Raw genomic sequence first — 25,635 nt, forward strand, 5'->3', positions numbered from 1 at the left:
GGTTTTGTGCCGCTTGGATCCAGCAGCTACCTGCGAGGCGCAGGGAAAATACAGATAATATAAATTCCAAATGCACAGCGCTCACCGTTGCACCAAGGGGGTCGTTAAAATATGTTAAGTGTTAGGTAATAGGTATAAATAAAAAACACATCTATTTAAATGTATTTAAGTGTATTAGCAACGTTGGTACATGAGATTACTGGATAATACTGTCGTGGAATATCATCGAGACGAACAATTCGTCCACCAATAACAATCGAGTGTCCGAATGAGTACAAAACGTATAGTCGTCAATAAAAACGTGCACGCCCTAAATGCTTACATTACAATATTCAATACTTCAATACAACTCCCATTTACGCCCCTATTCTATAAATTCAATAACTGAGTAAAAGCACGGGCACAAATACTACGCGCCACCCCAAGCCACGCAACACCACAAGTGTGAAGACAAATCAAATCATAGTATTATATATGACTAGACACACGTTAGGTACTAACACTTACACAACGTATTTCTAGTCCAATAAAATACTAAGACTTTGAGTCAACACGGAGAAAATCGCGTGAGGTGACATGTTAGCTGTGTGTAACCGGCTTAATTTCCAGGGTTTGAAAATTTTGTCGATTCAGGCGTAGCCAAAACCATACCATATGTTTACTTAATTCACAAAAATGTAATAGATTTTTAATCAAAACAAATAATTTTAAAAACCTTGAGTATTTTTACCTACTTGGATAAGTAGGTTGTGTATGGTTGTGTTTTCCATGTGAAATATGTGATGCAGTGGAACAGACCGGCTGTTGTGGCGGCGACGCAGTGGGCTTAAAATAAAGACAGTTTATTTCCTTTAGTAAACCATCCTTTTATACATAGCGAAGTAATTTCAATGTTTCTTTTACTGTGCGCTGTGTGTGTATCTGCTACAATCGTAACCACTCTTGTGTTTATGTATACCCGGCTTATCAAATGCGAGTTCAACCTTTTAGTAAATCAATTAAGTTAACAAGAACTGTATTACAAATTATTATTTAAAGGACAATATTTATTATTTAGTTTAGTTACGACTGAATCGTGGTTATGCTTATTTATTACACAAATCCTAAACAGTATCATAATACTTAATTATATAGAATTAAATAATTATTATACCTATTAATTAATATGGCCATCTTTGAATTTCTCCGGTTAAATAATTAAATATGATTAATATTATCGAAAAAAACAAATCTTTATAAACAAAGCAATAATTATTATGAACACAAGCAAAATTACGTTACGATAATAATATTGTGAATTTTTTCTTTCGTTTAATACAATAAAAATTAGTTATTTCAAACCCTGGTAATTTTAATTTATATTTAGTTCACTACTGGTAAATATATAAAATGTGAGCATTCATACAGATAGGATTTTTATATAATTAAATACTCGACTAGTACAAGATTTTTTTTTTAAATTATTTGAAACGTCAACTTTCCATACAAATTCGTACGTTACATTCATACGTTCGGAATCACGTGTTACAAACTTGCAATATCGCTAGATAATTTTAACTATCCAATTATATACTATAAAAAGTTACTAACAACGTCTAATACCCGATAGCGTAAAAAATGAGTAAAATAAAAAAAAAAAAAAAAGTTAAAAAAACAATGGAAGCCTTATAACTTTAATACGGACTTATATGAATAATTTTAGTCGCCTTTTGCTTCGGACGACTCTAAAAGATAAATAAAATATTTGCGGTAGTCTTTTCAAACAAATCCTTACATTTGAATTAGCAGTCAATAAAGTTACAATAATATACACTATTTTATATTATACCTATAAACAATAGGCCTTTTGTTCTTTAAATAAAAACAACTTAAATGAAAATTCATAAATATGCAAAGTAAAAGGTAAAATAAGGGAAAATAAAAAGAAAACAAAACCAAATAAAAATCATTCTTTAATATTCGGTGTGTATAATATAATTTTCTTTATGTTAGAATGAATATTATTTCCTATTAAAATCTACTTACAACTTGACATAAGACAAACTATTTAAATACAGCTAATTAATGTCGCAACGACAAAATGAATAATTGATTACTCGTTAAATAAAATTTCATCGATAAAACTTTTAAATAAAATATAAATAAATCGAGTATTACTGTTCCAACAACTCTTAATATAGTCTGTGGTGTGACCACAGACAATAATATAATTATTTAAATTGTGGTGTAACACGAAGATAGTGTAGTAATAACTTAAAAACTACTTAATACCTTCAAGAGATCTTGTGGGTATCGCGACAGCACTGAAAGTTTTTTATGTATAATTTGTAATTATGTAAAAGACAATAAATTGTAAGTTCGCTATATAGTTTAATGACGTTTGTAAACTGCACATAAAAAACAAATTACGTAGTAACTTTGTAATAGCGAATCTATTTTTTTTTAAATATTACAAAGTTATTTAACATTTACCGCAACATATTTTTTAAAATTTGTGATAATATTAATTTGGGTTTTAACCATTGGTCAGTAAGGCAAATAAGCTATAAAAATAACTGTTATATCTAAAGCAATAACTTCAAAGTTACATCGTCATTAGACGACCTGTCTGGAACGCATTTTTAAAAAGGTTTATTTATGTAATATTCTCAAAAGAAAAAGATACAAGCCTCGCCCAGCTGTTCCTATGTGTGCGGGCGGAAAATACAAGCAATACAAGTTGAACTGAAAAAAGTCCAGTGCTGTCGATGGAAGATTGATAAACGATATACACAGCAAAATAATGAGTAAATTGCTATTAAACAATACTTAGAGAGTGTTAGGTAAATATTTGATGTTAAATTATAATACAATAATTAAATTATATAATATCAAGTTAATCGATACCCCTAATAATGCCTACCATACAAATTGAAACCATAAATAGAAAAATATCATAAACATTAAATAATTAAAAAAAAAAATTGAACTCTCCTCTTAAATCTAAGCCGAAATATTTGCAATCTGTGGATATTTCTCTTTCCAACCAAAAAAAAAGGTTCGCTTCATAGAAGCGACGTCGCCCTGGCAAGCAATATTTTATTGAAAAATCTGTTTTTCACAATCGCTAAATTGTTTATAATAAAATATCATACAAAACTTACATACACGTCGTCATGATCATACAACATAGATTACGCTTTAACTTCAAAAAAGCATGAACACATACTGTTTTTCACACAATTTATACGTAACAATACAGAGCTGTTAATACCTCAAACGTCAAAGAGGACCCAACAAAGACAGTAATGATACTGACTTATATTACAAACGCAGAAATTGCTGTCTCTATACAAATGACCGCTTAAACATTGTCACATTTAAAATTTAATATATACGAGTGTCGGTGACTAAAATTTCGTAATTCTAATTTCCTTGGACACTTGTTATACAGCATCAAAATGACGTCAGTCTATTGGAGACAAATCAAAATGACAGCATTTGATCCTCTGTCCCGTGGCATATGAATAAAATGAAATGAAAAATCATCATCTTCAGGCTAATAATGTCCCACTGCTGGGCAAAAGCCTCAGTCCTCATAGGGGGAGAGAAATTTGAGATTAGCTGCTCTAATACGGATGAGTGAACTCTAACTTTTACATGTTAGTTATAACAACGCTTACAGCTTTACACATTTACTCTCCAAGGCAGAACTGAACAGAAAAAGCCAGTACTTACCTGACATTTTTTTCCCTTTGGCAATTATTTAAGTCACTAAATCAACGAGGCCACTTTCATGAGCCTAAGACTATATTCAGGAATAGCAACACTTTAAGGATATTTAGAATTCTAGAATTTACATTTCCCATTAAAATTCCTATCTTACACAGGCTTCCTCTTTTTTTCAGGAGAAAGTGATTAAGAGCATATAGGGTATTGGTGGGCTACTGAGGTAATAGCATCTCGCTTAAATTCTGTGTTCGTGTCTTTTTAGTTTCTGTGTAGGCCCTGCTATATGTGCATGACGTCACTTAAATCATATAATGCACTGGATGAGGGTAGTTTTGTACCAGGTTACTCAGTCAATCACCTTCGCGTCGCGGACGTTTGGAAATGCATTATTGTGCATAAAATACATCGAAATAGAACATCACAAAAACCCTTACTCTAACCGCTTATATCTTTAAATACATTATATTATGGACCGAGAGCTGGTGGGAAATTTTGAGCATGCATTTGATAAAACCTAAAATAGTTTGTTCTCAAAACTCTTCTTCACAGAGCATGGAAATTTACTGTCACTGTCAGCCTGTTTGTATTGCATTCACGATTTATATTTTTAGTCCTAATTTATTATCACATTAAAAACAGTTCCTGATAAAATTTAAAATTTTAATACTTCAGATTTGTTCTTTAGTGTAACGACAGGCTATTTAAGAGCGGTACGAACTACAAGGCTGGCAGATCTGTAGTGTATTATTCAGTTTCGAAAATACTGCGATTTGTATACCTATTATTAAATAATAGCAAATTTTAACGCGAGTGAGTTTTTATTGCGGACAATCTATAAAACCGACGTATAGGTATCAAATAGCTATCAAAGTTAAGGTTTTTGATAACTACCTCCTCAAAATTTTACACCCACTCTCCGGCTATCAGGTTCGATTATGATAAATAAATAGCTACAACACTAAAAAAAAATATAATAAAAAAACGGAGGGAAACCGCCTACCAAATTTCTAAACTAAAGCTGCCAACTTCACAATCGCGTTTAATGTTATTAATTCTTTGTTTGAGAGATCATGACCGATCCGTAGGCAAATATTAAAAACTATACTGTACTTTTTTTTAATAAGATATATTAAAAGTTCAACAAAAAGAGATAATAAATATGAACCAAACATGACGTTATTTACTTTGAAAATAACAATGTCTTTGGAGACAATAAATATCTGTGTTTTCTTATTCAAAGTTAAGAAACATTCATTACGTCTTTTTGTTGATCTTTCTTTAAATCGTCCGCTTCATATTTCTCTTTCGTGACACTATTTTTGAAAAGTTCTCTTACATAATATCGATTCATTTGAATACTCATCAAAAATCTATTCACAAAAAATATGAAGATTAGTTTACTCATTGCAAATGTCTGTGTGATCGTTTTTACAAATGCATATGTTTTCTATAGCATATCGTTTAATTATAAAAACTGGGACACTAAAATTAAATAGTTTCCAACAATAACATGATTGTATATATTGAAAATAATATAATTTTAGAATCAAACTCTTTTTCAATAACATTGAGTTAGAATTAGTTTAATAAAACTAGTTAAGAAGTTCTCTTAAAATAATTTAATTTCAAAGTACAGTTGACTAATAAAAAGCATTCTGTCACGCTGACAATATTTTATTAAACTACTTGACAAGTGACAGCCATTTTAACTGAAAAGGAAAAGAAGACTGTTCCATAGTAATTACATTGAAGAACCGACCACACACAATGCAATGAAATTCAACAAATGACAGTGCGTATCTACAAACGGAAATGTTAAAGCTTACAAATACAATCCAATAATGCTCTTAAGGCTATATAAAAGACGGATATTCCTTAAGTATATAAGAGGACAATAGACACCTATATTACATTATTCAAAGGTTCTGGAATGAATACAAAATATTACAAAAACTTCATATCGCATTATCATCTATTAGCCCCCCCACTCGTAATATTAACGAGTCTTAGATAATAGTTGGGCTAAGTGTCTACTGTATACAATATAAATAATAACAATATTCAAATCCTGAATATTATAAAGTTAGTACATTATGGTTAAGATACGATGACCGTTCATTATTACCTATGCCATATTTATAGCAAAAAGGTTGAGTCAGCAACAAAGATCACTTAAACTTTAGTCAATGCTTTTCTCTTTGATAGTATTCACTAATGCTAAATCGCTACTCTATATGGTCAGAACGAGGGACTCTATTAAGATAATTAATAGCACGAGCGTAAGCGATGTTATTTTTAGCAACCTCTCACAAAAGTTACATTGACAAAGTCCTTCGAAACGCGAATATCAAATTTTACATACATCATAGTGTATGCATATATTATTGTGCGTTAAAAAAAAAGCATACAAAATCACCAACGATACAACCGCGAACGTTGATAACACGGATAACTTTTTAAACGTAGGTATATCTAATATTTAAATGTGTCGCTGACTGTACCTAATGGTGAAAAACGAACATCCAAATTCCATAAATTTTATGAGCCTCAATGATAATATGTACTAAAAATACAAAAATTCAATACACAACACCTACGGGAATCCCCTTCTCGAAATAGTTTAATAGTAAAATGGCACAACTATGTACAGGGGGAATTGACTCGATCGTGTATGAACATAAGTTGATACTTGTAAGGCGAAACACATATGAAAAAAATCACAAAACAACTACTTACGTGTTCTTTGACTATCGTAGTGTTCTTTATCAATTTGTAAGCATGAAATCATTCAATCAGGCAATCTTCAAATTACTTTACTAGATGGCACCACAAGATCCTACATCGCGCTAATGAACTTTTAACAAATGAGCGTTATTTATATAAATTCCAAAGATGAAAAGTCGGAAAAAAGTTATCGAGTCAACCGGGGAAACTACAGCTGGCAGATAACTTGAAAACAGAATTATTTAATTTGACCATACAGTGGGTCGACGCTGCCAGCATCTTGGTTTATATTCAATTAGGTTTTATTTTGGAAAATAGGATTGTTTTTCTTCATAATACGAATTTTTAACCAAGTTGGGCGATTCTTTCATTGGATATTTTACGAAAAATGATCATCATCATATCATCGCCGTACCGGCCCACTACAGGTATTTCACCACACTGTCCCAGTGCGGTTTGACTCCACACGCCTTTGAGAACATTATGAACTCTGAGACATGCACGATGTTTTCCTTCACCTCAAGTAATATTTTAATTTCTTAAAACGCACATAACTTGGAAAAGTTAGAGGTGCTGGGATTCGTACTCGGCCCCACGGAAGGGAATTCGAAGTCCCACCCACTGGGCTATCACCGCTTCTTACTGCGCTTTTATCTATTTGGTCCTACGAAATGTTACGTTAATAATTCTTCAGATTTATTATTTTGAATATGATTAGCTTAATTGACAAAGAACAGCATAACTGTCACCGTTAGCTTATTATTGATACGTTATTCGCCTTTATATGAATTTTAGGTTAGCACTAAAAATAAATAAATTAAATTAAATTGATCGCAATAAATATTGATTACATTAGCTTGAAAATAACCAAATCCATAACTTGAATATATTAGCAAAACTTTAGCAACCGAAATCGACTTTTGATTTCTTGTACATAAATATTACTGTTATTTATAGTCATAAAACATCTCACTTAGTCTAAACTCAATTAAGAAGTAGAAAATGCGAAAGAACCGTGATTTAAAAAACCTCAGTACGTAAATGAATCAAAATAATGACTTAATAATTTTAATGATTTTTGTAAACCTTACATTTAATATTGTTTATGGATACTTCACATCTAGAGCTATATAGAAGAACTTTCGTAACTTTCGACCTTTACTGCTTTATAATAAAGTACAAAATGCCATACACTGTCCAAATACGTTTAAACATCTATGAATTCAGACCAACCCGAATTAGAAAATAGAATAATATCAAAAAAAAAGCCCAAACTTACTACAGCAAATATTCATTCATAAATTCCCCAAAAAAATAAACGCAATAAAAAAGCTAAATCAAAACCTTGTTATTCTCGTAATATCACGGACAAATCACAATACATGTTTATTTGGGTACCCTAAAATGAAAATAAAGATTGTTCATAGACAATAAAAAAAAATCGAAACGCTTGGTCCATAGACACGAACTGTAAAAAATACCGGTTTTATTTCCTAAGTCAGTCCTGCGGGCCTAGACAAGGTTCGGAAACAGCATATTTCTTTCAAACGCTAACGGAAATAGATTTAATTTGTATTGATTGTAAGCAGTGTAAAACCGATAATCAACTACAATTTACCAATTTACGTGCTATAAGATAAGACGCTTTCAAATTATTTTTGAAGTTATCTTCTTTTGGTGCGTTTGGGAAAAAATGATGAGCATAAATTTGTACGATACGCGCGCACTCCGTCACAAAAAACCGACACCTTGAAGTTAGCTATAAGGTGTACACTTTCAACTGTCAAAGCCTGCGGGCTCATTCCGGTGATTTAATCGATTTATTATACGGAAATACCAAATTTTCAAGATATTCAATTAGCGTTTATAGAAAAAATAAGCTTTTCTTGTCCAGACCCTCTGTTGAGTGTAGATATAGTACATAAAGTACTCAGTAGCCCGTTTTAAGTTTTCAAGACAACAAATGTACGTTTTCACACAATATGACAGATTTGCTAGAATGTCATATATTACAATATTATTGACAACACGTTTAACCAATATAGAAAATTGTCCATAATATTGAAGGGTGTGCGGAGCCTTTGTTTACATGAAACTTGGGAGACCTGTCTTATGAAGTATGTAGCTTCAAAACCCGTACTGTAAGTTTTTAAGTTAGCAAACGTGTCAACCAGTATTACAAAACTATCGATAGTTTGACTATAGATGACCTTGAAAACTATTCTGGGTATCGATAATATCGATAACGCTTTTCGAGCAATAACATTTTAAATGATAGTATCGATAGTCGACACTAGGCAATACAATCGATAGTAGACACTGTGGATACTATTTGTTTTGACTTTACTATAGATAGACTATCGAATTTGAACTATCAGTATGCAGCATTAGGGAAAGATAGATTTACGCTGAAGCCATTGGTTTTTTTTGTTTACCTGAAAAATTATATTAATGGTTGAGACTGACTGTCCCACAGAACTTACTCACTCACTCACTCAGGACTCTTACTTGCTATGATAATGCAAACAACGCAACGCGATTTGAGTGAATTCAAATCAAAAAGGTTTTTTCAATCGGTGAAAATACCACAGAAAATCTTATACCACGTGGCATTAAGTGTCTGTAGAAATTTCTGAATTTGAAATTCTGGTTTAATGAAACGCACCAGTTTGATTTGAATCTACACGCGTTCCGTCGCGTTGGATCAATTTTTGTAATTTAAAAATGTTACCGCCATTAGAGTTCAGATCTTAGGCTTGGTTTAAACGGATTATTGGCTTTAGCGGCTGCTTGGTGGCGGCATCTGTGCTTGAACACCCTGAAGATTCATAGGCCGTCCGTTGGGGTTGCCCATGCCAAGGCCATCAGCGTAGTTTACGTCCATCGCTGGCATATCATCGTTCTGGAACATATATATTTATTTATACACATATATTATTATTATTAACACAGTGACTTTTATTATTACCACTCTCGGAGACGAAATTTTTGCACGGCAACAGGAGCTAGAAGAAGTTCATGCCAGTTTGACATTTGTTATTTGCGTGCGCCAATGTTCGGAGAGTGGATAAAATCGTGAAAGGGGATAAACCTTTTGTCCATTCCCCGTAAAGAAAATGTCTCCTGCCAATTCTAGTCGTGCTGGATTGGTATATATCACTTTGTTTTTTGTCTCCAATTGAGTGACGCCATTTTGGCGCTGTATGTTGTGAAGCTAAACCAGGAACTAAAATCTAAATTACTAATCATCATAATCCAGTGATAATAACCGGGACCGATGGCTTAACTTTCCAAGGCAAGGGGGTTGACACCACAAATTTCCTAACTTCGGGCTCTTACTAAAAAATATTTTACAGAAAATACAACAATACCTAACAATTACTGGCCGACCGCGGATTCGAACCCAGGACCTTGTGATCCTTAGCTGAACAATATAACAACTAGATTAACGAAGCATTTCTAATAATACTATCATATTAGTTCCAGAGACACTCCCATGTCGCATTTGGCGCTTCAAATGGGGAAAACATTTAAGCTGTCATTTTGTTCATAATAGAAGTCAGTGTATGTACACATAAAATTTTATACTTAATTTAAATAAAATCTAGCGCATACCTATACAATAATGCTCCTGTATTTATATTCTATACATTGCAAAGAGATGGGAGAATTTATAGCAAAGTATAGATGAAACATAAATGTAGCCCAAACCTGCATTAGAGCTTACTTTAAAGAACAATATTTTTTCAATAGCAAAAGAAAGTTTCCAACTAGGCGAGATCTTTACAATTAATTGGAGCAAAAAAAACATATCTCTTCCGGGTCGGGTTGGTTACAAAATATAAACTAATATTTTATAGACCATTGGTTGCCTGAGAAAAAAATATCCCAGAGACTAGACGGTGAAATAGTAGTAGAAAAACAAAATACAAATTTTTATCACCAAAACATTCTGTGTGGGTGTGCAGTTAAAATTTTATTCTATATCACATTAAAATTTAATTTTTGTTTAATTACTAGATTATCTTATGATTCAAAAGATTATGTGCGGGAGTGTAGTTAAACATTATTTATTTACATTAAACTTTGATTTTTATCAGATTATTACATTACAAGCTGGTGCCTGCGTGCTTGGTACACGGTTACAACGGTGTTTTACAAATTGATCTGTTTTTCTGGGCTAAAAAGTAACCTGTTACTCTGCGTCCAACTAACTCTATGCCTAAAAATCAAGGTGATTAGTCGCTTAGTAAGGACGCTAATGGATAACAAACAAATAAACAAACAACCAAACTTTCTCATTTATAATATTAGTTAAAGTTAGGTCTTACCTCGCGATGGCGTCGTATGGTGCGATCTTCATAGCGAGTGCCACCCGTAGAGGCCATGGGGCGACTCAGTGTACTGTTGGCTGCCGACGGTGAATGCGGAGCTCCTCCCGACATGGGTGTCCCTTGACCTAAAGCCCCATGCCACCACAATCAGCTATTTACACTTATGCATTACACCTTCCTTACATACGAGCGCAAGACAATATAGAGTTATAGACAATACCACAATGCAAATGCATAATACTCGATTACAATACAAGCTGTACTAAACATCAATCCAAATTTATAATTAACACATCTTTATCATATTTCCTAACGTCCATATTTACTTGTCTTATTATGTAAACTATTTTTTTTTTATATTTAGTGTACACATATTTTTTGAAATAATAAATTACATACAGATTTATTTTATTTGCTTCTTTATTCGCATCTTGATTTGTACACAACTACGAAGATAGGGAAATAAAAGAAGAATAGAACAATAAAGATGGAAGTATAATACAAAAGGCGGCCTTATCGCTAACTAGATTCCGGTCAGGTAACCTTACACTTAAGGGCAACACATACACTTTTATATGGCGTTAATCAGTTTCGATTTTGGTCAATGGACCGATTTTGACTACATAACAATATTCACCCGAAGTTATTAAGATCAATCTAATTAGAAATCTCCAGATGACAGAGTGAAATGTTAAATAATTCAAAATATAGTTTACATTACATATAATAAATATATATATATTACGACAACACACACATCGCCATCTACCCTTAAAGTAAGCGTAGCATGTGTTATAGGTATCGCATATATATTTATGTATGTTATCCACGCTACTGTGACATGTGATCACATATATAAATACTTATAATATAAAGATAAACACCCAGACACTGAAAAACATTTATGGTCATCACACAAACATTTTGATTCCCACAACTGGACTTTGGACTTGACCGTTGGACTCATAAAGAAGGCTCAATGCCCACTGCGCCAATCGGGTATATTAAAGAGGCTACCGATACGAGACAAACAATAAAGCCACAGTATAAATAGCGTCTTGTGTAACTTACCGCTGGTGTTAGAGGAGGCCCGAGGTTGGGCGGCTCGTGCGGGGGTGAGGAAATCTGCCTCGCGCCAGCCATGCTTACGGTATACCTCACGCAACTCCGCGTGCGACCACATCGTCATTAGCACTTGACCTGGTAATAACACATCCCGTTTTCACTAACGACAAACAAAGCAATGACTAAGTAAGTAACGCCTAATCAAAAATTTCTAGAAGATTTAAATATAAATAAATAAATATACTAAGACAATACACACATCGCTATCTAGCCCCAAAGTAAGCATAGCTTGTTTCATTGGTACTAAGATGACTGATGAATATTTTAATGAATAATATAAATAAATACTCATAAAATACAGATAAACACCCAGACACTAAAAGAAAACCATGTTCATCACACAAACATTTTCCTATCGATATATAATCAAGGATTGTTTTTATATATATTTCTTGCGTGCGTGTGTATGTCACTGAACACCTCCTAAACGGCTGGACCGATTTGAATGATTTTTTCGGTATGCGTTTGGATGGGACCCTGGATGGTTTAGATTCACAAATCAGCCTGACAGATGGCGCTGGGGTCCGCTAGTACATATATATATTTTAAATACTATTGAAAAGTGCAAACCTGCAAACTTCAGCACTCTGGGGGTGTGGCGGTGACGTTGCTTGGTGAGATTAAGCAATCTCTCCACTCCGCCCGCTTCGAGTAGCGAGCGCGAAAACTCAGCGCTCTTTTTGATGACTTCGTTAAGTGTTGCTAATACTGCCGCTATCGTGTCGTCCGATGTGCCCTGGAATTAAATTGAGTTTTAGGAAATGAAATGTATTCATTTGAATATGAATATGTGATAAAATGTTCTTAATAAAATAAAAAGTCGCAACATATCCGGTCAGGCAACCCCAACATAAAAAATTTAGACATTAAAACAATCTAGTTCGGAGGCTTATCAAAGCCGTTAGTCTACTACTTAAGGATACACAATTGTTTGAATGATAAAGGCCGTAGTCTAACAAGCAGTGGTGTGCTTAGAGGGTATGCACAGGGTATGCAGATGATATGTAACAAAGAATAACTCCAGTAAGAGTTATAAAAACTTAAGAGTAGGCTTTTTATAACTCATCCAAAGCCTATCCTAAAGTTTTTTATAACTTGTACTGGAGATTTTTTTCATTTTAAATGATCTGCATACCCTGTGCATACCCTATATGCATGCCACTGCTACCAAGCCGGTTAAAGGTTTCTTGTATCCTTACAAGAAACCTCACACGTCACACGTCTGTGAGAACATTATCGAGAGCTCCCATGCATGCAAGTCTGTTCTGTCTCCAAACGCCTAAACGGATCTTAATAAATTACAGCTAAGAACTATCTCGATTACATCAGCTATCAAACAGAAAACAACACATCGAGATCGGTCCATTTGCTTAGGAACTACAATGCTACAGACAGGCAGACATAGATAAACACGTCAACACCCCTAATTTTGCGTTGGGTGCTTAACAGGAAATATGGTCCAAATACCTGGTCATGCTGTTGGTTTCCACTGGGCAGTTTCTGCACCAGGTCCCGCATAGCGTATTTGCCTATCAGCTCCTTGTTACGCTGGTCGATGGCCAGATTCCTGAGAGCAGTGGCCACGGCGCAAACTACCCTGTCGACCTCCATTCGCAGCAGCTCAACCAAGATTGGTAGACCTGGAAAACATTACAAGTTGTGGGTTAAAAGTTGGCATGCTTTTAATATCAGGTAACTAAAATGAAATTGCATGTGAGCTGGACTTATCGTATGGAAGCAACAAAAAATTCATTAGCTACCTTTGTATAAATCTATACTATACAATAGTAACAGTAGCTTTAGTTTTACGTTTAATTATGGCAAGATCAATAAAGTTAAACAATACGAATAAAGTTATCATCTTACAACAATGTAGAAAATTCTATGACGCATTAGAGAGCCTTTTCAAGGGCTGTTTGAATAACGTTATATTTGATTTTGACTTTGAATATGCAAAGTTAATTTGAGTTTTTTTTTATTATTAATGGAACAGAGAAGTACCTAGGTATAATACTATGCATAAATAAACTGTATGTAAGTCAAAATAATATTAACGATTTTGTAATTTTTATTAATAAATTAGTTTAAAATTTAAATAGACAGCAGATAATAATAAACTGAACACGAGTATAAGTACAAGTACTAATAAGGTGCTAGAATTGCAGCCCCAAACTGGTTAGCGCAGCGTTGGTCGACCCCCAACGAGGTGGACAGACGACATTAAACGCGTCGCAGGTAGACGCTGGATCTAAGTGGCACAGAACCGTCGAATTTGGATTTCCCTACAAAAGACCTATGTCCAGCAGCGAACGTCTGATGATGATGAAGTATAATTCAAAACTTCTTTATTCATGTAGGCCTATCACAGGCACTTATTAAGCGTTCATACATATAATATGTTTACATAATTGTAAGGAGATGGTGATAACTTCGTTCGCCAACTTAAACCTAAAGCTACGAGGGTTCCAAACGCGCCCTGGTCTAAGAAGAGCCCGCAACAAACTTAGCCGGGTATTTTTTTTTTGTTAAGTAAATAACAAAATAAAAATAGTTTATTTCGGTAAGAAACAAAGTATCAATATATCGCTGAAGCCTTCTTTTAAGAGTAGTATTACTACCCCTGTGTCAGAAGACTCCGCTCTTCCATTCTAATTAAAATAAACTCAACAAATTACATTAAAATGAAGGTAGGTAAACAAACAAAACAAGAGATACAAAAGAACAGACATGTTATACAGAAATTTAGATGATAATAAAAATTACAACCTGTTTAATATTCAAAATAAGTATGCGTCTTTGTGTGTATGTATGTATGTATGTATGTATGTATGTATGTATGTATGTATGTATGTATGTATGTATGTATGTATGTGTGTGTGTGTGTGTGTGTATGTGTGTGTGTTTGTGTGTTCGTGCTCATGGTTTGTGTAAGACAAAATTTATGACAATCCACGACTGATAAATTCAATTTTATTTCCGACGATTTGTTATCACCATCTCACAGTAAACTTATATTTCGCTAAGTTAGAGCCAATTCACACCCAAGCTTTTTTATCGTTTAAATATTATATAAGTAATGTGGTTTTCTCATTACTATACCTTTCTCTTTCCTGACGGCAGCTCGTATGTCTATGGATGGTTGCCAGTAGCATGCGGCTAGGTTCTGTAGCGCGCCAGCCGCCGCTTCCAAGGTCTCCGGGTTTGAACACGTCTGCAGTAACGCCATGTATAGTGGCACTACCTGTGGTGACAAAGAAAATAAACAAATATTATTTGCTTCATTATCCACCCGTTACCGGCCCACTACAACACACGGGTCATATCTTAGAATGACACGGGTTTAGTTCACCACGCTGGCCAAGTACGGATTGGTAGAATGCACGAGCCTTTGAGAACATTAAGGAGAACTCGCAGGTTTGCAGGTTTCCTCACAAATTTTATTAATTGTGGGAGGCTTGTCCTTCGTTTACGCTCTAACTAAGAAACAAATAGATTTTTGAAAGTTAGTTGAAAGGACAGAGAGTAAAAAAGGCTATCTTTTATCCCAGAAACACAATTACACAAGTCAACGGTCAATTGGTAAACCCGTAATAAACGCTGTCGAAGAACGAAGGTCAACAACTAGTGGTATAACATAAGAGTAAACGTACCTCGGGTGACCACAACATTTCAGTGCCTTTGGGCACACTGTATCCCAGCTGCGTGTTAGTGTTATTGTCTAATTGCTGAGGTTCGGGATCGCTCTTGCCCAGTGGACTTGTTGAATTCGAGGATGAGGAACCCTCTTTCTTCTTTTTACTGCCACCAAAGCAGCCCAGATTTTCACCTGCGAAAATAAATGATTAAAATGTAGCTACATTTCTAAAATAGGAATATATGTAATTCAAGACAATATGTGCTAGTATAAGCGGTGATACACTACAGGGCACGGGTATATACCCAGAATGAAAAGGGGTTAAGGCCGTGGTCCACCCAGCTAGCTCAGAGCGGATTGGGGGACCACTCCACACACCTCTGATAACATTATGGAGAACTCTCAGACACGCACGATGTTTTCCTTCAGCGTTGAAGCAAGTGATATTTTAATTACTTAAAACACACTTAGAAAAAATTGTATAGAAGCAGGCGTTACTTTGCGGAAATCCATGATATATTAACAAAATTAAGCTTAATTTGCTATACTCCGCGAAAAACAGGAGAATCTGTGTGGTGTAATTTATAATTTCTTCAATCCTTATACTCCACATCAAACAGATCCTCGGCAATACACCCTCTACGCACGTTTCGCTCCGAAACCGGGGCATCATCAGGAGATGTTGACTTTACAATGAATAATTGTCTTAATAATTACTAATAATAGCAAATTAAGCTTAATTTTGTTAACACTTATAAAAGTTAATTGAAGTCTCCATTACCTTTCGACGCGCTGGCTTGTATCCTGGATTGTCCTGAAGATTGCGTAGGGGGCGCTCTGGTGTCGTATAGTGGATCTTCTATTTCTTGACATCTGTCAATTATAAATTTTATTTAGATCTCGTGATTTATCAAAAATATTGTGAGACGGAAACTAAGTATTATAAGTATTATAAGCTTTAAAATTTGATAGAAGCAGGCGTTTACTTGCGGCAATCCATAATATATTATTAAAATTAAGCTTAATTTGCTATACTCCTCAGGAGATGTTGACTTTACAATGAATAATTGTAAAGTTAACAACTATTCAACATCTTCTGAGGATGCTCCGGTTTCGGAGCGAAACGTGCGTAGAGGGTACATTGCCGAGGATCTGTTTGGTGTAGAGTATACGGATTGAAGAAATTATAATCGTAGGGGAGCCCAAGCGGGCATTTCGGGATTTACTAAAGCGCGGCAGATTAATATACAGGGGGATACCTTGTACCCGGTTAAGTACCTCCACAAAACATGAGGCGCATATATAAGGCCGCCCGTGAATGATACAGGATCAGATTAGTAAAAAAAAATTGACCATCAGAAATTCTCGAGCGCGTCAGATTAAGGTAGGGTGAGTTAATTACATCCTAAAAAGTGTATATTCCACTAATCTGACAATTTGAGAGTGACGTAAAAAAAGGGGAGGGCAACAAAGTTGTAAAAAAAAACGTCATCTCGACATTCTCGAGCGTAGCTAAATTTTTTTTTATTTTGAAGGAAATTATTCAAGAATAATGAAAAATATATAATCTGACGATTTCCGCAAGCCGAAATAACAAAAATTCGTCGATAAAGTTAAATGCGTGCAGCTGCGTGATGCCTACATTTCCTTCTCCGCGTTACTATTCCTCTCTCACTCTTTCTCTATCTATTACTCTCTCACTCCGTCCCCACTCTGGTTTCTGTTGCCATGACGCCATCACAGCTGATCATAAAGACTCGTTCGTGGCATACTGTTTACAACGTGTTTCCAACGTTTTGGCTTTTTTTGCTATTTTAATATTATTTGTGTGAGTTAAAGTTTATAAATATTTAATATGAGTGATATTAATTTGAAATGTGTATTTTGTGGTGATACTTTCACCACAAAATACACATTTCAAATTAATTGTAATCCTTACAAAAAACAATTAAATTTACGGTAGAAACATTAAAAAAATGTGTAAATATTTTGGAATATCGTCGGAGCAAGCCGATGATTCTTCAGATGAAGATGATGATTAATTAATCTATTAATTATAAAACATTCAATTGTTTTAAGTTTTTTTTAAGTAATTTTTTTATAAATACATGTAATTTACTAAAAAAGCATACACTTATTTATTTGCATGCTATTTCCTGAGCTTTTTAATTAATTAAGTTCAATGATTTAAAAAAATAAGAAAAAAAAATTTTTTGAAAGTGGTTTTTTTGGAATAACTTTTAACCGGCTTTATCGATTAACTTCAAAAACTAATCCGCCTTTGAGCTTGAAAAACCACGTCGATCGCCACCAAGCTGGTCAAAATCGGTTGATTCGTTCGAGAGATATCGTGAACGAAAGAAACCCGAAAGAGTTAAAATTGCAAAAATACTTACGAGGATGATAAAACTGCGTCGAATGGTGCCAACTTCATGAAAATTGGTTGATCCAGTCAAAAGTTATTGCGGTTTGGAAATTCCAAAAATAGTGTTCTATGAAACTTTTATCAGACTTTCGAGCTGGGAGAGCTCAAATGCATAGAAATATTATTTCTTTGAACTCAGCGAACTCAAAATATCACATAAATTATATTTTGAGCTCAAAAATGTCATAAGTACAATTTCAAGCGCCCAGGAATGGAATTAGCGGGAAGTTGCAGGGATGGCCTTTAAAGTGAACCGTTTTTCTAATTTTTTTTTGTCAGATCAGGCGAATCCCTCTAGATAATCGTCAGATTATGAGACAGTACGTTTTGAACATAAAGATGATCCATATATATCTTAATCTGACGCGCCTGAGTATTTCAAAATGGCGATTTTTTTTTGCACATTATGAAAATGGCCGCGAGTTTGCGTCCCATCGAAATCGTCAGATTAGTGAATGAGAGCTTTTTTTTGGTGTACTTTACACTCCCTTAGAAAATCTGACGCGCTCGATTAAATTTTTTTTTTTTTTTCATTTTCAACCCTTAAATACAACCACCCGCATCATGCAAACGATTAGATTAACATACGTACATTATTAAAAATACGTAGGGCATTGATGCTATCAATATCTGATGCGCTCGAGGATGTCTATGCAACAGTTTTTTTTTACATATTTAAAAATCTATAGACGCTTCCCCCACCGATGTAAAGGTATATATCATATAACATTTTTTTCTTCTTATCATCTAAGCTTTGCATCCCAATAGGTCTCTACGACGCTCGAGTAAATCCCCATTTAGCCTCGTGGGCTCCCCTACTATAAATAACACCATACAGATTCTTCTGCTGTTCGCAAATTAAGCTTAATTTTCATAAGCTTTAAAATTTTTCTGTCTTTTTTTTTTTTTTTTGTATAATGATTTTCGTTTATAATTAATTTTCGCTTGGTAGGTACTTATTCCTAAGCAATTGTGGTTAATGTTATCGTATTATATGTATAACTAAGTAGTGGAAACTTCGTGTGATACAAAAATACGGCATTACTTTTATGTGTAATAGTACTGTTTGTTTCCCTTGAAAAGCTAATAAATAAATAAGATCAAATAGCTGGTTCCGGATCAAATAGCTTATAGAAATATCCGCTTCTTTATTGTAATAGTAGACGGTCCAAGCAGATGACCCACTTGATGGTAGGTGGAAAACCAAAGATCTACCACTACTAAAAGTAGCTTAACGACGTAGTTCCAGTATTCATAATACCAACAATGCGTTTTCAGATCCGGAGCCGCGTTTCCGCCGAGCTGTTTCTAGGCGATAGTTTTCCACTAACCAGGTGTCAGCTTGGGCCGTCAATAAAAAAAGCGAGTCTCAGAGAGTTTAAGATTCTAGTAAGAACTTATGAGCGATTAAAATATCACTTTCTCCAACGGTGAAGGAAAACATCGCGATGAAATCGCAAAGGTGTGTTGAGTCCACCAATCCACTCTGGGCCAGCTTGGTGGACTACGGCCTTAGCCCCTTCTCATTGTGGTAGGAGACCCGTGCCCTGTAGTGGGCCAGAAATGGGTTTGATATGATGAATAATATTAAATGCATTTATTTTAGGCCAAATACTTATAAGAAAAAAATACTGTAATGATAAGCAAATAAAGAGTTCGATAATATAACTTAAATCATTTTAAAATCACCATTTAATCAAAAATTAAAATGTCTAATAAAAATTGCAATTAAATATTTTATAAAAAAAAAAAAAAAAGCTAAATAAAAATCAGATTAACGCTTCTCATTGTGGGAGAAAAAAACAAGGAATCAAAAAGTACTTAACACATAAATTTGTACAAATTATGTTTTCTATGAATTAGACCGAGCAAGAAACTCAGTAGTTGCTCTTTTCCAACATAAAATGAGGATATATTATACCTATATGACAGATTCCGTAGCACGCAAACGCAGTTCTCAACAATCTTTGTGCCGATGGCGTTGGCACTCAATGCTGCGCGTACGGCGTGGAGTAAAGCTTCGGCGAGACCAGCTAGTGATCTTAGCCGACGACGCGCGTACTCGCCAGCGGATGATGCATTGCGAAGCACGCCCGATGCGTTGCGGAAAACTAAAATAGATAGATATTATATTTTAATAAATAAATATACTACGACAATACATGCATCGCCACCTAGCCCCAAAGTAAGCGTAGCTTGTGTTATGTGTACTAAGATGACTGATGAATATTTTTATACATAAATATATAGCAATATACATATGAACACCCAGACACTGAAAAACATTCATGCTCATCACACAAACTTTTTCCAGTAGTGGGAATCGAACCCGCGGCCTTGGATTCAGAAAGCAGGGTTGCTGCAATCTGAGCCAATCGGTTGTCTAATATTACATGGTAGCTAATTTTTGACGACCTGGCGCAGAGGTGAGCACTTAAAGTGGCAGGTTTTTCTCTATTCTGATTTTTCTCTGGTACCAGAGAAAATTCAGAATAGAGGTGGAGGGAGGTTGGGTGGTGGTTGGATTCCACCGTGGCTTGAAACCAACATGTTGTCCCCTTGCATCTGACAAGTGTTTCCTTGTCAACATCATTTAACCGACTTCCTTCAAACTGGTGGAGGTAATCAATTCGGATGTTTTTTTTATATGTAGGGTCAAAACTCATGAACGACGTGTAAATGCAAACCGAAATATAACTTCACAGGTTAAGTTGTTGAGGGCTCTTCTTAGACCAAGGCGCATTTGGAACCCTCGTAGCTTTATGATTAAGTTAGCGAACAAAGTATAACATATAGATTATCGCTTATTACGGAGATATTTATATGAACGCTTCATAAGTGCCTGTGATACGCCTGCATGAATAAAACAATTTGGATTTGGATTAAAACTCAATCTAGCCCCAAAGTAAGCGTAGGTTGTGTTATAAGTACTAAGATTGGTGTTGAATATTTTTATGAATGATATACATAAATAAATACAGAAACACCTAGACACTGAAAAACATTCATTTTAATCACTCAAACATTTTTGAGTTTAGGAACCAAACCCACGGCCCTGGACTCAAAAAGCGGAATCGCCGCCCACTGCGTTAATCGGCCGTCACATTTTTATAAATAATTTAAAAAAATATATATTAATGTATATGTTGTGCTTGCATCTATTGCTTAATTGTCACAGTTTAGATTTGTAATTTAGATTTGGCCTTATTTTAGTAATAAGATAAACCCTTAACCAAAATAATTTGTAACGCTGTTGGATTACTAATGAATAAATAAATATATATATATATTTATATGTCAGTTCATAAGCTACTTTTTCGGGCATGTTTCGTACCTGTGGACCAGTACGTATCGCCAGGGTTAGTGGGGTGCCAGCCGGAATGCGGAATGATGACTTTGTTGACAATGACTTGCGCCGCGTCGTCTATTATTGACTGCTTCAGGTCCTCGCATGAGGACATGTTCCATATTACTCCCGTTACCAGTTCTTTTACCTGAAACATATATTTACATATATCTAATACCTCTGAACGGGCAATTCTTTTATACAACAGGTAAAATGAAAACCGAAATAATACTTCAGAGGCTTTACTTAGCTTAGACTGATAAGTTTCAAAGACAGTAAATAATGTACCTCACATTATTTACTGTCTTTGAAACTTATTAGTGAAACCGAAACCATTGCCATAGTTTTTACTAAAAGAAATCAGATACAGCCCTAAACATCACATGCAAAAGTAAAATCAAGTGACTCCTGTTACTTTATTAGGTACGCGTCGCGTAGCGTAGGTACTATGCGCGTGTCGGTCTTTTATCACCAAAAGGGTTGTCATAAATAAACACTTAAATAATTATGTAACTTAAATAAATACGTACACGTAACTATGTAACTTAAATAAATACTTATTACGTAAAACGTAAATATAATTTCGGAAACGGCTTAAACGACGTTCATGAAATTTAGTATGCATGGGGTTTCGGGGATGACAAATTGATATAGGTTTCATTTTTAGATAACGTCGTTTTATCCGTGTTGTCAGGCAATGAAAAACTGCTACAAATTATCATACGAACACCAAGATAAATGTAACCACCATCTACAATGTTATACCTAATAGTTCAGGTGGGAAATCGGACGGTCCCGAAACCGTAAAACTCCGAGTCTAGATGATTATTCTTTTCACTTTTTATTTAAACTCTTGAACAACCAAAAAACGGTTTACAAAAGACGGACTTAATGCTAAAGCATTTTCTGCCAGCCAACCTTCGGAAGTGCGAGAAAAACGAGTATTTTACTTATTTATTTATTTATACTCTTTATTTTTGTACACAACTCAGAAAAACGAGACAAAAAAAAAAGAACAAACACATGAAGAATGAAGCAGGATACAAAAGGCGGCCTTATCGCTAAGTAGAGATCTCTGTTAGGCAACCTTACGATTAGGAAAACTATGAGTAAGGGTGTGGCAAAAAAATAAATTATATTAGAAAGTATAACATTTTATATTTAGAGATATTGTTTGAAGATCAGAAAATCTCTGTATCTACTTTTTCCGCCCACCAATCAGCACTGGACCAGCGTGGTGGTCTACGGCCTAAACCCTTCTTATTCTGAGAGGGGACCCGTGCCCTGTAGTGGGCCGATAATGGGTTTATGATAATGATGTTGAACTACTCTTTTCTTTGGAGTACAATAAAAGTGAAATCATTCATTCATTCATTCATTCAATCACTCAACAATACGTTCAGTAATTCATTCATTCATTAAATCAATCAATAATTCATTCGTTCAATAATTAATTCATTCATTCATTCGTTCATACAAATAGTTACCTCCATGTCGGTTGTTCGACACAGTAGCGCCATCAGTGAGGGGATGCCGCCCGCGTCTCGTATGGCGCGCTTGTTCTCATCGTTCTGCCGCCCGTACGACAGGTTTCGGAGCGCGCCGCACGCGTTGCGGCAAACTTCAGGGTTCTCGTGCGATATCAGCCGCACCAGGGGAGGGATACCGCCTTGGGACAGATAAATAATAGGAATTGAAGCAAAATGGATGGACACAAGAACGACACACATTTTTATATCGACGACCTTCCCCGACCGACTTGCATCATAGATAATAGAGACCTATGATTTTTTTTTTCCACTAAAAATGAACCATTAACTACAATTTCGCGATTATTCACATTTGACGTTACATCTGACGTTTGACAGCAAACATTGCAAGATTTACGCCTATCGCGAGATACGTAATCACCCTTACGGGCTAACCTGTTATGGGGATGGCAGTTATTTAAACACCCCTAATCGGTTGCTACGCGACAACGTAACGGAACGCTGAACCGCTTAGCGTCTTTGTTTGGTAGAGTGGACGGACCAGATCAGAGAAAATTCAGAAATTACAAAATTCTAATCGAAAATGTATTTCAAGTAGGCCTATTTTATAAGTACTTTTGAAACGTCAAGTATGTCTGTTTGTAGTGACTCCACCACCGGTTTGGAAAGCAGTTCCTACCGAGAAGAGCCGACAAGAAAGTCAATAGTTGCTCTTTTCCAACATCTACATCTTGAGGGAGATGAGAGGGACGCTGGCTGCTTCCAATCTACCTTGGCATTAAGAAATTCATCAAATGTATAGTAACCTCGCTGTATTAGAAGTGTTTTTACACATTTTTTTAAATATATGCAACGGTAGGTAGGTCCAGAATTAGCTCAGGAATCATGTTGTAAAAGCGTAAAATCAACCCCACATAGGAGTTCTGCACCTTTCGCAGACGATATGCAGAGGCTGATGATGATGAAGTATCACGTCCAATTAAGGGTTTTTTTTCATAAGGTTCAAAATAGCATTAATTTTGCTACTTTTCTTTGTTTGGTTGCGTCACCGGTCATAGAAATACGTATCAAAAAATACCCAGACTACCTACCATAGTTCTGTAAGCGGTAATGGTTATAAATAATTTATATGTGTAAAAGGGTAATTCACCGAAACGTAAGTCGTACCATAAATTAGGGACAAAAAAAAGCGAGAACAATAGCGACACTGACATTTATCCTTATGAAGCATCTTAACGCCCTACGAATAAAGCTTAGATTCGCGTAATTCTAATGTCAACAACAGATGACGTCATTTTCAACTGACGTTATTTCTTTACTATATACCTAAGCTCCTCGTCTTCTGCTTGTTAGGGTCGTCCATGTACGTGAGATGCTGCAAGTATGCCGCTGCGTTGGCCTTCACGACGTCAGAGGGTGAGTTAAGGAAGCCGATCACTTCGGGTAGGTTGGGATCCCTCCACTGTAGACCGCCGCCGTCTTCGCGACCGCCGACGCCCACTCCGCCGTGGACTGTAAGTAAAGTAAAGACTAAACGCTCAACTCAAAAATAAAAAAACTTTTTTAAAAACCAGGGTGTAAAGTATTTTGATTTTATGCATTTAAAAAAATTAATATCTTATAATAATTATTATCAAAATTAAGCTTAATTTGCTATACTTCGCGAAAAGCAGGAGAATCTGTGCGGTTTAATTTATAATTTCTTTAATCCTTATACTCCACACCAAACAGATCTTCGGCAATATACCCTCTACGCACGTTTCGCTCCAAAACCGGAGCTTCCTCAGGAGATGTTGACTTTCCAATGAATAATTATTAAGTCACATCAATACACATAAGACTTTTTGGGAATCACATTTAAATAGTTATATGGTAAAATAATTATTAAATCCCCCGGAAAGGTTATCTTCGTGCTATTCCGGGATATAAACTATATTATGTCTACCGCCAGGATACAAGCTATATGTGTGCAAAATTTCATCAAGATCAACCACTGCATATAGTGGTTGTGCCGAACATAGGATATAAACAAACACAAATAAATAAAACAAACACACTTTTTCATTTATGTATTCTAAGCTATCTTACCCAGCGCCATGTTAGCCATTTGTTTCTGAAGTTCCTCTTCGTCACCGTACATTGACTGCCCGCCTGTGCTTCCTAAGCTTAGACCATTTTGTGAATCCTGTAATAAAAAAAAATCATAAACTTAACAAAATTTTGTGTTAAAATGAAAAAATAATCCCACTTCTGAAATGAGGACACAAAATTTTCTTTTCTTTTAATATTTAAACGGAGCAAGTAGATGGCTCACCTGCAGGACTAGCACAGGCAGGAGATAAAATTATATCCCCGCAACATTATTATACGAATGATACACGTTATTTATATCCCCTGACAGATAACGTGTCCACCTGCTAACGTTCTGGAACATGGAATAGGAGCATTTTACCCCCGTTTGTTATTACACATATATTTTTGGATATTATTTTGCACTTGTGCGCCAATGCTCTGATAGTTGATAAAGCTGTGGGAGAAGGTACATCTTTAACCTTTCCCCGGGGAGATAATTGTCTCCTGCCCATGCTAGCCGTGTTGGTGTGATTAGTGTGAGACCATCGCCTATAAACAGAGCAAATTTTGCAAGCAGTTTAAGAACGAATCCTACGATGTGCCGCCTTGTGTCCTGCAACCTGACGCCTTAGCCTCTTTAGATCCTGTGATATGCGAAAATTCATAAATTGCACTTGTCCGGTGGCTAAATATATTGAGTGTTATTATTAACTATTCCGTAAAAACTGAGTTCTTAGATTTCAGCATTTTGATGATTCTTCCAGATAGCTTAA

General features: G+C 35.1%; 1 protein-coding gene across 4 annotated transcripts in view; it reads right to left on the minus strand.

Annotated features, from left to right (window-relative positions):
- Positions 1–6,995: 6,995 nt before the first annotated feature.
- LOC120634678 (catenin delta-2) overlaps positions 6,996–25,635 on the minus strand; it is a 92,987-nt gene continuing 74,347 nt past the window's right edge. For all 4 annotated transcript variants that reach the window (XM_039905441.1, XM_039905440.1, XM_039905439.1 and 1 more), the window contains exons 8-20: positions 24,878–24,974; positions 24,116–24,301; positions 22,787–22,968; positions 21,288–21,447; positions 19,875–20,064; positions 16,310–16,401; positions 15,545–15,720; positions 14,994–15,135; positions 13,362–13,534; positions 12,465–12,630; positions 11,841–11,969; positions 10,767–10,894; positions 6,996–9,337 (exon numbers count right to left, since the gene is read on the minus strand). In XM_039905441.1, the coding sequence (XP_039761375.1) occupies positions 9,215–9,337; positions 10,767–10,894; positions 11,841–11,969; positions 12,465–12,630; positions 13,362–13,534; positions 14,994–15,135; positions 15,545–15,720; positions 16,310–16,401; positions 19,875–20,064; positions 21,288–21,447; positions 22,787–22,968; positions 24,116–24,301; positions 24,878–24,974 (1,944 nt within the window). In that variant the 3' untranslated portion in view covers positions 6,996–9,214. The remainder of the gene's footprint in view (positions 9,338–10,766; positions 10,895–11,840; positions 11,970–12,464; positions 12,631–13,361; positions 13,535–14,993; positions 15,136–15,544; positions 15,721–16,309; positions 16,402–19,874; positions 20,065–21,287; positions 21,448–22,786; positions 22,969–24,115; positions 24,302–24,877; positions 24,975–25,635) is intronic.

The sequence above is a fragment of the Pararge aegeria genome, chromosome 24, assembly GCF_905163445.1.
Source record: "Pararge aegeria chromosome 24, ilParAegt1.1, whole genome shotgun sequence".
Lineage (NCBI taxonomy): Eukaryota > Metazoa > Arthropoda > Insecta > Lepidoptera > Nymphalidae > Pararge > Pararge aegeria.